Below are 14356 nucleotides of genomic sequence, written 5' to 3'. Positions count from 1 at the left end.
TCAGAGTTCCCTGTATAACTCAGCCTGCAGCCTTGTGTCTTTATATGGTCACAGAACAACCCCTCAGTGACTTCTAATATCCTTATCATTTACAGTAGGGGGTACAATATCCCTTATAATACATGAGTGATACTCAGAGTTCCCTGTATAACTCAGCCTGCAGCCTTGTGTCTTTATATGGTCACAGAACAACCCCTCAGTGACTTCTTATATCCTTATCATTTACAGTAGGGGGTACATTATCCCTTATAATACATGAGTGATACTCAGAGTTCCCTGTATAACTCAGCCTGCAGCCTTGTGCCTTTATATGGTCACAGAACAACCCCTCAGTGACTTCTAATATCCTTATCATTTACAGTAGGGGGTACATTATCCCTTATAATACATGAGCTGTATGAGGGGAGGGGATTATTGCTGAGCACAGATGGAGGATCTGGATCACCCCAGTACAGTAGAATTGGGGGATGCAGGAGGGGGCGCTTGTTTACACACCTGGAGTCTCATTATTTCGGGGCAGATTTGTATAGTTGCTCCAGACCACAAATAGAGTTTGGATTCCCGGGTGCCTGTCCTGTGGTTCTGGGCCTGGAAGTTCCGCAGCGGCAGAAGAGCTTACACTTTCCCTGACCCATGGAAATTTGCTTAGCTTGTTCCAGTGTAACGTTCCAGTAAATCAGCTGGAAACCCATTGGTGTCTGGGCCACGTCTTCTGTCTCCCGAATCTGAAAGGCTGAGGTTCATTATTAACCCTTTCAGCTGCAGAGAATCCCATTATCCTCTTTTATTGAATGCAGGACTTTATGTTGAGGTGCATTGGTGGGGGGAAGGGCAGAGGGAAGGGGGTTCCCTAAGTTATAGTTTCCTCCTCTTCCCTAACTGCCCCTAGAATTTACCAGCACCACCTACAGACTCACTCTCGTGTTTTATTTCCCCAGTACCCTGTCCAGCTGTTCACACGCCATTGTGGCCCTACTGTACCCCTTTTCCTGGCAACATACATTCATTCCTGTCCTGCCCTCCTCTATGATTGACATCGTCTGCTGCCCAACCCCTTTCCTGGTCGGCCTGCTGTCCAGCTCGCTGCCTAAACTGAAGGAACTGCCTGTGGAAGAGGTGAGGACATGATATTGGGCTGAGCTGCTCTGGTCCCTTTAAAAAAACTTGATTTAAAATTGGCTGCAGTAATCACTTCTATCCCTGCCTTTCTCTTGGCTCCACCTGCTGGTAATGATGGGGTATTGCAGCCAAACGTATTTCAATTTGGCTTTTGTTCATAGTTTAAAGTGGACCTGTCACCCAGACACAAAAATCTGTATAATAAAAGTCCTTTTCAAATTAAACATGAAATCCAATTTCTATTTTTTATCAAAGCATTCATGGCCGTTGTAAGCTCATTTAAAAATCTCAGCTGTCAATCAAATATTGTCTGCCCCTCCTCTATGCCACGGGCATAGAGGCGGGGCAGGCAATTACTTTCACTTTCCATTCAGCACTTCCTAGAAATCACTGCTCTCCCCACATTCCCCCGTTCTCTTTAACATTTAATTGTGTAGCCAGTGCATAGAAATGGACATCAGGTCCCCCATTCTGGTGCACAAACAAGATTTTGAGATGATGCAAGACTTGTCTTAATAACAGTGTCTACAAAATGGCTGCTGCCTGCTTGCTATCATTTTGAATTCCCAGACTGAAGGGAACAAGATTCAAATAATTTATACAGTGTAATTAAAGTTCATTTTGCTTGACTAATGTGATAAAATAGGATTTTGAATAATTTTTTTGGGTGACGGCTCCCCTTTAACTGATTCAGTTTTGGTCCCAATTCCTTTTGTATTTAAGAGGAAATCCTTCTTTTTATTTGCCCTATAGAGATGTATTAATTCTTCTTTATTCATCCTTTAAGGCCTTGATGGTGGATTTGGGCTCAGACCGTTTTCTACGGCAGGTAAGTGAATTTAGTGTTTAGAATAAAATGTCATATTATCCCCCAATCCTCCTGCTGCTTCTTTATATCACACCGACCTTGAGGGGTTTTTCACTGACTGCCCTGGGCCTTGACATTACTGAGCCCTTAGAACCAACAGTGGGGAAATAAACTGGAACACCTAATGAGTGTACCCCTGGAACTATAGCAGGGTGACACCCCAATGTTTCTATATATCTGTAACCTTGTTATGAGCTAAGGGGGCCCAGTCTGAAGGTCAGTTAGGGGGAGATTTGGGGTGAGTGTTTATTTGTACCCTGGGTACCCCTGGAACTATAGCAGGGTGACACCCCAATGTTTCTATATATCTGTAACCTTGTTATGAGCTAAGGGGGCCCAGTCTGAAGGTCAGTTAGGGGGAGATTTGGGGTGAGTGTTTATTTGTACCCTGGGTACCCCTGGAACTATAGTGACACCCCAATGTTTCTATATATCTGTAACCTTGTTATGAGCTAAGGGGGCCCAGTCTGAAGGTCAGTTAGGGGAGATTTGGGGTGAGTGTTTATTTGTACCCTGGGTACCCTGGAACTATAGCAGGGTGACACCCCAATGTTTCTATATATCTGTAACCTTGTTATGAGCTAAGGGGGCCCAGTCTGAAGGTCAGTTAGGGGGAGATTTGGGGTGAGTGCTTATTTGTACCCTGGGTACCCCTGGAACTATAGCAGGGTGACACCCCAATGTTTCTATATATCTGTAACCTTGTTATGAGCTAAGGGGGCCCAGTCTGAAGGTCAGTTAGGGGGAGATTTGGGGTAAGTGCTTATTTGTGCCCTGGGTACCCCTGGAACTATAGCAGGGTGACACCCCAATGTTTCTATATATCTGTAACCTTGTTATGAGCTAAGGGGGCCCAGTCTAAAGGTCAGTTAGGGGGAGATTTGGGGTGAGTGATTATTTGTACCCTGGGTACCCCTGGAACTATAGCAGGGTGACACCCCAATGTTTCTATATATCTGTAACCTTGTTATGAGCTAAGGGGGCCCAGTCTGAAGGTCAGTTAGGGGGAGATTTGGGGTGAGTGTTTATTTGTACCCTGGGTACCCCTGGAACTATAGCAGGGTGACACCCCAATGTTTCTATATATCTGTAAACTTGTTATGAGCTAAGGGGGCCCAGTCTGAAGGTCAGTTAGGGGGAGATTTGGGGTGAGTGATTATTTGTACCCTGGGTACCCCTGGAACTATAGCAGGGTGACACCCCAATGTTTCTATATATCTGTAACCTTGTTATGAGCTAAGGGGGCCCAGTCTGAAGGCCAGTTAGGGGGAGATTTGGGGTGAGTTTTTATTTGTACCCTGGGTACCCCTGGAACTATTGTAGGGTGACTGAGAAAACCTTTTTTGATCATTGGGGATCATGGGTGAGAGTTCTAGTTGCAGTGCGTCTCTCAGACAGCAGGTGGTGCTATAAAACCTTGTGCTTCTCATTCTGAGACGTATGTGATCTCCCCTCCCCCGACAGATGGACGATGAAGACTCCCTGTTACCTCGGAAGCTACAAGCGGCCCTGGAACAAGCGCTAGAGCGGAAAAACGATCTGATCAATCAAGACTCGGACAGCGACTCTGATGAAGGTGCGTGTCTGTCCCATAGAACAGAATTATGGGAAATGTCTGTGTATTAATGTCAGTCGCCCTCTCTATACTGGAAACAGCGGCATTCGCAAAATAAAATCCCAGAATTTTTGAATTTGTAGGAAAACCCCCATTATTCTGGTGTCTAATAGCTGGGGTCACCGACCATAGCAACAAGCTTAGAGCTGCCTGCGCCCCCCTTACCCACTGCAGAAGTAATAGAATTAATGTTTTTTCACTTTTCTTTCCAAATTCCTCACTGTGTCCCCTCTGTACAGAATACAACTCCCTCAATGCTCTCGTCTCGGAGGTCTTTATCCGCTTCTTCGTGGAGACCATCGGCCACTACTCCCTGTTCCTTGTGCAGAACGAGAGGGGGGAGCGAGTGTTTCAGAGAGAAACTTTCCGCAAGTCTGTGGCCTCCAAGAGCATCCGACGCTTCCTAGAGGTCTTTATGGAGTCTCAGATGTTCACCGGCTTCATCCAGGATAGAGAACTGCGAAAGTGCCGGGCAAAAGGTAAAACTGTCATTAAAATAGCAGCAGTCCTGTCCTGCTTTATGGCAGCTGAGATTCTAGCTATCTGTATAACAGAACATTCTGTCCCAGTGGCTGCACAGATCCTATCTGATCCCCATTGTAAGCAGCAGTCCTGTCCTGCTTTATGGCAGCTGAGATTCTAGCTATCTGTATAACAGAACATTCTGTCCCAGTGGCTGCACAGATCCTATCTGATCCCCATTGTAAGCAGCAGTCCTGTCCTGCTTTATGGCAGCTGAGATTCTAGCTATCTGTATAACAGAACATTCTGTCCCAGTGGCTGCACAGATCCTATCTGATCCCCATTGTAAGCAGCAGTCCTGCCCTGCTTTATGGCAGCTGAGATTCTAGCTATCTGTATAACAGAACATTCTGTCCCAGTGGCTGCACAGATCCTATCTGATCCCCATTGTAAGCAGCAGTCCTGTCCTGCTTTATGGCAGCTGAGATTCTAGCTATCTGTATAACAGTACATTCTGTCCCAGTGGCTGCACAGATCCTATCTGATCCCCATTGTAAGCAGCAGTCCTGTCCTGCTTTATGGCAGCTGAGATTCTAGCTATCTGTATAACAGAACATTCTGTCCCAGTGGCTGCACAGATCCTATCTGATCCCCATTGTAAGCAGCAGTCCTGTCCTGCTTTATGGCAGCTGAGATTCTAGCTATCTGTATAACAGAACATTCTGTCCCAGTGGCTGCACAGATCCTATCTGATCCCCATTGTAAGCAGCAGTCCTGTCCTGCTTTATGGCAGCTGAGATTCTAGCTATCTGTATAACAGAACATTCTCATTACAGGTCTCTTTGAGCGGAGGGTGGAGCAGTACTTGGAGGAGCTGCCGGACACAGAACAGAGTGGAGTCAATAAGTTTTGGAGAGGACTTGGTGAGTTTCAATCCCGGGGGATTAGTAAATCTGTGGGTGCAGTGAGGGAAGATTAAGAGGTTTGGGGGACTACATTGCTACTACAGGCATATACAGCAGGGCTACAGAGGAGGTACATGTATACAGTGTGTATATATATATATATATATATATATATATATATATATATATACATATATATATATATATATATATATTATATATATATATATATATATATGGCACATTATATTGTGTAATGACTGGGAGTATACAGTATGTATGTATATTATGAGTGAGAGTATACAGTGTATATATTATGACTGGGAGTATACAGTATATATATATATAAAATATATATATCAGGGGTGATTTGCAGCCTTTGGTTCCTCTGCTGATACTTTTCCTCTTCTCTCTCCCACACAGGCAACAAAATGAAGTTTCTTCATAAGAAAAACTGAGCATTGCGCCCCCTCCTGGTAGTTCATATTAATGACTTTATAGCACTATACCCGGAGCTGGGGGTCCCCCTCTAAACCAGGGAGGAAATGTGGCGCCCCAAATTAAAACCACTGTAAAAGCCCCGCCGGTTCCGCCGGATTCTTATATATATATTGTAAATAATGCGCCGTAGGCTTTTTCTATGGAATCTGTGGTAAACGTGTTGCTGAGAGCAGGAGTCACGTCTCTGCCTGGGGATCGACTCGGCAGTGTGGCAGCTCCTACAGAACCACTGCGTTGGGATGAGACAATGTGTATGAGACTGAGGATGAGGAGGAATCAGTGGAAGGGAGACGTCCTATTGGCTCCGCCTCTAATTACACTTGTTAATGAGGAACGTTGTTAATTTGTGTTTTATGGTCAGTAAACTGTATTCTGCCCCTTCTGCACTATGACTGCGCCTAATGCCCCAGAGACGAAGATTGTGCCCCCCCTGCTGCCAAGAATAGGTACAACCCTTTATAGTATGAGTGTGTCCAATAAACCGTGTACAGAAACTCCCGCGTCTCTCGCCTCTCAATTGTGCCGAAATTCTGGGGGAAATGATGCATTGTGGGTAAAAAAAGATGAATTTCAGTTATTTTTAGTAAATGAGCTCCACGAGCAATTTCAGTACTTACCCTTTAATAAACGACCCTCCTCAGTCATGTGACTGGGGTGCAAGTGCAATGATGTCATGCTTGTGCCCCTCCCATGCCCAGGTGATACTGAGGTTAATATTGTTGGGTGATACCAGGACAGGCCTGGGGCCCCAGAGTGAGAGAGAGGAAACAGTTAATGACTCTGGGGCTTTAAAGGGGTTGTTCACCTTTAAATTAACTCTTGGTATGATGTAGAGAGGGATATATTGAGATAATTTTCAATTGGTTTTCGTTTTTTACAATTGTCAAAGGAACCAGATCCAGCTTTGCACCCGGTAGGTTTATATTTATTTATTTTCCCCAATTAGTGCATTGCAGGAAGGCCACATGTCACAATGAATTGTCTATGGCTGAGACTTGCGCAGGCCCCTCTCTAGCATTGACTGGGGGTCGCTATAGTCTCACAGAGCAGCAGGAGGGTGTGTGTACTGGGAATATACAGATATTATCTTCCTACAAACACTCCTCCAACATTCATAGTCTGTACAGAGAGATCCCATAAAACTATGGCAGCATAGGTATTCCCTGTACTAAGCACAATTCAGCAGGAACAGTCCCTAAGTTTGCTCATAGTCTGTACAGAGAGATCCCATAAAACTATGACAGCATAGGTATTCCCTGTACTAAGCACAATTCAGCAGGAACAGTCCCCTAAGTTTGCTCATAGTCTGTACAGAGAGATCCCATAAAACTATGGCAGCATAGGTATTCCCTGTACTAAGCACAATTCAGCAGGAACAGTCCCTACGTTTGTTCATAGTCTGTACAGAGAGATCCCATAAAACTATGGCAGCATAGGTATTCCCTGTACTAAGCACAATTCAGCAGGAACAGTCCCCTAAGTTTGCTCATAGTCTGTACAGAGAGATCCCATAAAACTATGACAGCATAGGTATTCCCTGTACTAAGCACAATTCAGCAGGAACAGTCCCTACGTTTGTTCATAGTCTGTACAGAGAGATCCCATAAAACTATGGCAGCATAGGTATTCCTCTGTACTAAGCACAATTCAGCAGGAACAGTCCCTAAGTTTGCTCATAGTCTGTACAGAGAGATCCCATAAAACTATGGCAGCCTAGGTATTCCCTGTACTAAGCACAATTCAGCAGGAACAGTCCCTAAATTTGCTCATAGTCTGTACAGAGAGATCCCATAAAACTATGACAGCATAGGTATTCCCTGTACTAAGCACAATTCAGCAGGAACAGTCCCCTAAGTTTGTTCATAGTCTGTACAGAGAGATCCTATAAAACTATGGCAGCATAGGTATTCCCTGTACTAAGCACAATTCAGCAGGAACAGTCCCTACGTTTGTTCATAGTCTGTACAGAAAGATCCCATAAAACTATAGCAGCATAGGTATTCCCTGTACTAAGCACAATTCAGCAGGAACAGCTCCCTAAATTTGCTCATAGTCTGTACAGTGAGATCCCATAAAACTATGGCAGCATAGGTATTCCCTGTACTAAGCACAATTCAGCAGGAACAGTCCCCTAAGTTTGCTCATAGTCTGTACAGAGAGATCCCATAAAACTATGACAGCATAGGTATTCCCTGTACTAAGCACAATTCAGCAGGAACAGTCCCCTAAGTTTGTCTATAAACTGTACAGAGAGATCCCATAAAAGTATGGCAGCACAGATATCACAGACATTGGGGTAACTGTCACCCTGCTATAGTTCCAGGGGTACCCAGGGTACAAATAAGCACTCACCTCTCTTTTTCTTCTGGATTATAGTTCAGCAACAACACGGGTATGCTTCTATAACGAGTCTAACCTTACTTACCTATAATAAAACAAAACATAATGGAATTTATTTTCTGTAAGATCTGGGGACCAAGAGCCCCCTGTACCCTCCTTCTGAATTCCAGCCTCTGTGCAAATCTCCCCACATATCTGGAAATAAGCAGCTAAATAAAAATAACCATATTTACGGCATGATTTTATTTCAGTCTGGATCAGATAGTGTGAAATATATTTACATTATTTCTAATTGGGTCCTGGGGGTGCAGACAATCATTGTCACAATTAGAGAGAACTGAGGGAGTTAAGTATCCGGCTGGTGCCAGGCTGGCGTCTTATAAAGGATTCTGGGAGAAGGAATGGACTGGGCAGTTTAGACAGTAGAGAGGGAGTTGAGAGTTATAGTCACACCTGAAAACAGAACCTTTCTCACCTTGGGTTTATTTGATCTGTAAAGAGCGGGTGTAAAATTCACTTGTCTGTCAGCATTTGGCGTACGGTGCTGACATGTATATGTGTTGTTGCTGGGAGTTGTAGTTCAACAGTAGTGAGCAAAGAGGTTTACACTCAGGTGCTGCACCATTCAAGGCCAGAGAATAGGCTGAAACCTTCATATCTGACTGGTGGCATTTACACCTCCTCCTGGAGGAGCTGGGCGAGGTGTTGGGCAAAGTGCTGGGTGAGGAGCTGGGTGAGGTGTTGGGTGAGGAGCTGGGCGAGTTGTTGGGTGAGGTGTTGGGTGAGGTGTTGGGCGAGGAGCTGGGCGAGTTGTTGGGTGAGGTGTTGGGTGAGGAGCTGGGCGAGTTGTTGGGTGAGGTGTTGGGTGAGGTGTTGGGTGAGGAGCTGGGCGAGTTGTTGGGTGAGGAGCTGGGTGAGGTGTTGGGCGAGGAGCTGGGCGAGTTGTTGGGTGAGGTGTTGGGTGAGGAGCTGGGCGAGTTGTTGGGTGAGGAGCTGGGTGAGGTGTTGGGCGAGGAGCTGGGGCGAGTTGTTGGGTGAGGTGTTGGGTGAGGAGCTGGGCGAGTTGTTGGGTGAGGAGCTGGGTGAGGTGTTGGGCGAGGAGCTGGGCGAGTTGTTGGGTGAGGTGTTGGGTGAGGAGCTGGGCGAGTTGCTGGGTGAGGTGTTGGGTGAGGAGCTGGGTGAGGTGTTGGGCGAGGAGCTGGGCGAGTTGTTGGGTGAGGAGCTGGGTGAGGTGTTGGGTGAGGAGCTGGGTGAGGTGTTGGGCGAGGAGCTGGGCGAGTTGTTGGGCGAGTTGTTGGGTGAGGTGTTGGGCGAGGAGCTGGGCGAGTTGTTGGGTGAGGTGTTGGGTGCAAGTAACGAGGGTTAATGAGTGGGCAAAGATGGCACTGGAACTCCAAGGAAACTGTATTTTACTCTTGTTACTGGAATGGGAATCATTGTAAGTGTAACTGACTCATGTGATACTTTGTAAGAAGGAGCAAAAGAGAAGACTGAATATCCAGTGAGACTCAGGTAAGGGGGGTCCCACACAGAGACACAGAGGCAGGACGGGGTTACGGAAGAGCAAAGAGGTATTTACTTTGGGCCCCGGGGAGACAGCAGAGACTTGCTAAAGTACCAAGGAGTATATACGGTCGTTGTTTAACTAATATTAATTCTTCTCATTCGGGGGGAATATCAAACTCTTTGTATTTTGTGCTTAAAGGGTTAATAGCAACAGCCAGAATTGTGGGGTGTAATGAATGAACCCCATTTTGTTTTTAAAACTGGATCCTATTTTTTAGGCACAACTTTCCATTATAATATTGTGTTTACTGCTGCTATTTGTACATTAAATAACTATTTTATAAATGGATCCTTTCCCTTTATTATTATTGTGACAGAATGTTCTGTTATACAGATAGCTAGAATCTCAGCTGCCATAAAGCAGGACAGGACTGCTGCTTACAATGGGGATCAGATAGGATCTGTGCAGCCACTGGGACAGAATGTTCTGTTATACAGATAGCTAGAATCTCAGCTGCCATAAAGCAGGACAGGACTGCTGCTTACAATGGGGATCAGATAGGATCTGTGCAGCCACTGGGACAGAATGTTCTGTTATACAGATAGCTAGAATCTCAGCTGCCATAAAGCAGGACAGGACTGCTGCTTACAATGGGGATCAGATAGGATCTGTGCAGCCACTGGGACAGAATGTTCTGTTATACAGATAGCTAGAATCTCAGCTGCCATAAAGCAGGACAGGACTGCTGCTTCCAATGGGGATCAGATAGGATCTGTGCAGCCACTGGGACAGAATGTTCTGTTATACAGATTAGAAAGGTGAGACCCGACAAGACTGAAGGCTGAGATACTCCTGTATATTTTGCACTGAGGAAAAGCTTTAAAGGCTTAAAAAGGGTAAAATTAAATTGATGTGAACTTGCTGAAGGTGCTTCTCTAAGCACTTTAGTCCCTACAATGTATATTTGCCTTTTGTCTTTCATTTGTGCTTTTCCCCTTTAATTCCTTTAGCCCCTCCCAGCTAGAGTCTGGTCACATGACCAAGTGATGTCACTACAGTGAGGGAGGTGGCAGTTAGTGAATCAGGATGTCTGAGTGTCAGGAGGTCCGGCTTCAAAGGGAAACCCACCGGCGGCTCAAGCAGTATGGCAGTCTCAGAGGTACAGGGGCTCATGGGTAATATGGGAGGTGTCTGTCTATTGGTGCACAAGCAGCTGTAACTATGTATCTACTCATGTATCATCAGTAACTAATTGTAACAACACGGCTTCTCTCCGGCTTCAAACAGAAGAGCTAACAATCGACTTTGTGTTCTGGGATGGTTGTGGCTTTGTCACTGATATGAACTACAACTCCCAGAATGCCTTAGCTGCTCTGAGCTGGCAGGGGATTGTGGGAGTTGTAGTTCTGCAAAAGTTGTTTCTGTTCTTGTTACTCGGTATTGTATGGGGGCCGTTTATATCGCTCCGTGGGAATTCCTGTATTCTTCAGGCATCTAATGTTTTAGTGCTTAGTTACCCTTCAAAATAAAATTCAGTCCAGCGGAGCTATTTTCCTGCAGCACTTCCGGCTCCTTGTCCGACCCCTTGTCCAACCAGTCTGGCAGCTCTCCCACAGGTTCCCATAAGGGTTCCAGGACTTCTCTGCTCTGTTGGTTTTATGCTAAAGATGAGGGGCATTTCCCAAGGTCCCTGGCAAACTTCCAGCTGTTTCTTTGGGATGCTGGGAGTTGTAGTTCAATGCAAGTTCAGGTTAACGTGTTTCCACCCTTCCTGCACTGCAGCCATCAGCCCTACACTGTACTGAGTCACTTTAATTGGTACATTGATTCTGTGTTATTATTCGTACATATCCAGGGAAGGAGGTGCAGCCTGGGGAATTCTGGGACATAGTGGTCATTACGGCCGCTGACCGGCAGCAAGAGCTGGCCTATCGACTGCAGATCAACGAGAAACTGGTGCGGAAAGAACTTCCTCTTGGGGTTCGTTATCACGTCTTTTCTGATCCACCAGGACCAAAAATTGGTGAGATTTTAGTTTAGAAACGAGAGTATAAAAGGGCAAATAAAGTAAAAAGGGATAATGTACCCCCTACTGTAAATGATAAGGATATTAGAAGTCACTGAGGGGTTGTTCTGTGACCATATAAAGGCACAAGGCTGCAGACTGAGTTATACAGGGAACTCTGAGTATCACTCATGTATTATAAGGGATAATGTACCCCCTACTGTAAATGATAAGGATATTAGAAGTCACTGAGGGGTTGTTCTGTGACCATATAAAGACACAAGGCTACAGGCTGAGTTATACAGGGAACTCTGAGTATCACTCATGTATTATAAGGGATAATGTACCCCCTACTGTAAATGATAAGGATATTAGAAGTCACTGAGGGGTTGTTCTGTGACCATATAAAGGCACAAGGCTGCAGGCTGAGTTATACAGGGAACTCTGAGTATCACTCATGTATTATAAGGGATAATGTACCCCTACTGTAAATGATAAGGATATTAGAAGTCACTGAGGGGTTGTTCTGTGACCATATAAAGGCACAAGGCTGCAGACTGAGTTATACAGGGAACTCTGAGTATCACTCATGTATTATAAGGGATAATGTACCCCCTACTGTAAATGATAAGGATATTAGAAGTCACTGAGGGGTTGTTCTGTGACCATATAAGGCACAAGGCTGCAGGCTGAGTTATACAGGGAACTCTGAGTATCACTCATGTATTATAAGGGATAATGTACCCCTACTGTAAATGATAAGGATATTAGAAGTCACTGAGGGGTTGTTCTGTGACCATATAAAGACACAAGGCTGCAGGCTGAGTTATACAGGGAACTCAGAGTATCACTCATGTATTATAAGGGATAATGTACCCCCTACTGTAAATGATAAGGATATTAGAAGTCACTGGAGGGTTGTTCTGTGACCATATAAAGGCACAAGGCTGCAGGCTGAGTTATACAGGAACTCTGAGTATCACTCATGTATTATAAGGGATAATGTACCCCCTACTGTAAATGATAAGGATATTAGAAGTCACTGAGGGGTTGTTCTGTGACCATATAAAGGTGGCTATATATTCATCACTATATTAATTCTAATTTCAGGTAATGGGGGATCGACTCTGTATTCGGTTCAGTGTTTAGAGCAGATCTATGCGGCTGAGCTGGAGAGAGTTACAGTTATGCTAATTCACGCCGGTAAGTTATTGTTTAAACATTATTAATGGACAGGAAAATCTTTTTCCATCGGCTCCTTTGCTGAATGTTAATGTATGTCGATTTGGTTTAATCCGATTTAAAGGAGCAGCAGCGCCTGATTCTTTCTCTTCTCTGATAGGTGGATACAGTCAGCGCCTGCCCAATGCCAGTGCCCTGGGGAAGATTTTCACGGCTTTGCCCCTCGGGGAGCCGACCTATCAGATGCTGGACGTGAAATTAGCCATGTACATTGACTTTCCCAGGAACATGAAGCCGGGGGTGTTAGTTACCTGCGCCGATGACCTTGAACTTTACGCCAGCGGCGATTTAGCGGTCGCATTCGATAGGCCGGGTATCACCGCCCTGGCGCATCCCTCGACATTAACTATCGGTACGACGCACGGGGTGTTTGTGTTGGGGGATTCTGTTCCGGGGTACGAGGAGCTTCAGTACAGACAGTGCAAGTCTTATCTCCATAAACCTTCCATTGAGAAGATGCACCAATCAGGGGCCGTCAATATCCTCCAATCAGAAGGCAGTATGCCGGATGCTGAGGTCGTATATACGGACAGTTTATTCTATATGGACCATTATACTGTGAGACGGTTACTGGGGTTCTTCCGTGACCTGGGGGGGCTTTCCTGTGAAATCGACGCCTACGGGGACTTTCTCCAGGCGCTGGGGCCCGACGCCACCGCAGAATACACGGAAAACGTGGCGAACGTCTCCAAAATCGAATCCCAACTGACGGACGTCAGGAAGAAAATCTATTATCTCCTACGCGGCACCGAATTCGCCGTCGTCCTGTTAAATAACTCCAAGTTCTACCACATCGGAACCACGCGGGAATATCTGCGCCACTTCACCTCCGACCCCCAACTCAGGGCACAACTTGGGTTGGGGTCAAAGGTTTTTAGCCTCGTCCCAGGTGGAGCCGAAGAAACGGCGTGCGTCATTCAGAGCGTTCTGGACCCGACAGCCGCGGTTTCGCCGGACTCAGTGGTGGAATACTCCAGACTGGGCCCCGATGTTACTATAGGGGGACACTGTATCGTTAGTGGCGTCTCTTTACCTATTGGATCTCACGTCCCCCCCAAATCCTTCGTCAGCTCATTTAGCCTGAGGGTGGGGGAGCAGCTCGTGTATTCAACAGTCGCTTTGGGCATAGACGACAATTTAAAAACAAGTGTCAGCTCCTTGGCCGATGTCAGTTCCCTTCAGTTCTGTGGGAGGAGCCTATCGAAATGCCTGAATCTCTGGGGAATTCGTGTTTCACAAGAACTTTTTTCCGGGGACCCAAAAGCTCTGAGTCTGTGGACCGCCCGAATATTCCCAGTGGGGGAGACTTTAGCAGATTCTGTTAAATTATCTATAGAAATGTTGGGGGGCGCAGCCTGCGGGGAGTCTCTGGGGATTCTGGGAAACGTTAAAAGGGTCTCCATGGAGGAAATTCTCCTGCACAAAGATGTGGAAGCCATGCTCCACTTCCGGCAACTTCTCTACACGGACATTGTCTCTCACAATCTGTAACCTTGTCCTGGTACCCCTGAACTATAGCAGGGTGACACCCCAATGTTTCTATATATCTGTAACCTTGTTATGAGCTAAGGGGGCCCAGTCTGAAGGTCAGTTAAGGGGAGATTTGGGGTGAGTGATTATTTGTGCCCCTGCCAACTTTGTGACTGATCAGGGCAGGATAACATGAAAAATTAAAATAGTTTGGTGATATCTGTGAGGCTTCTGAATAATTTATTAAAGTATTTAAACGAATGCGACTTGGTCTGTTTGTTACTCTGTTTCCCGTTGATCAGATTAAACCTCACAGGAGAAA

General features: G+C 45.7%; 2 protein-coding genes across 3 annotated transcripts in view; both read left to right on the top strand.

Moving 5' to 3' along the window:
• The window catches only part of dennd2b.L (DENN domain containing 2B L homeolog), a 71938-nt gene extending 65974 nt beyond the window's left edge, over window positions 1–5964 (top strand). For both annotated transcript variants that reach the window (XM_041589691.1, XM_041589690.1), the window contains 6 exons: window positions 939–1116; window positions 1907–1948; window positions 3452–3563; window positions 3842–4081; window positions 4901–4987; window positions 5393–5964. In XM_041589691.1, coding sequence (XP_041445625.1) covers window positions 939–1116; window positions 1907–1948; window positions 3452–3563; window positions 3842–4081; window positions 4901–4987; window positions 5393–5427 — 694 coding nt within the window. In that variant the 3' untranslated portion in view covers window positions 5428–5964. The remainder of the gene's footprint in view (window positions 1–938; window positions 1117–1906; window positions 1949–3451; window positions 3564–3841; window positions 4082–4900; window positions 4988–5392) is intronic.
• Window positions 5965–10032: 4068 nt separating this feature from the next.
• fpgt.L (fucose-1-phosphate guanylyltransferase L homeolog) lies at window positions 10033–14295 on the top strand. The gene is made up of 4 exons (XM_018257248.2): window positions 10033–10476; window positions 11173–11340; window positions 12433–12525; window positions 12665–14295. Exons 1-4 carry the CDS (start codon window positions 10404–10406, stop codon window positions 14053–14055), a joined length of 1725 nt encoding a protein of 574 aa, XP_018112737.1. The 5' UTR covers window positions 10033–10403; the 3' UTR covers window positions 14056–14295.
• Window positions 14296–14356: the final 61 nt, after the last annotated feature.

The sequence above is a fragment of the Xenopus laevis genome, chromosome 4L (genome assembly GCF_017654675.1).
Source record: "Xenopus laevis strain J_2021 chromosome 4L, Xenopus_laevis_v10.1, whole genome shotgun sequence".
NCBI classification, from domain to species: domain Eukaryota; kingdom Metazoa; phylum Chordata; class Amphibia; order Anura; family Pipidae; genus Xenopus; species Xenopus laevis.
Note: the sequence above shows the minus strand (reverse complement) of the source record. Positions and strands in the feature narration are given on the sequence as shown.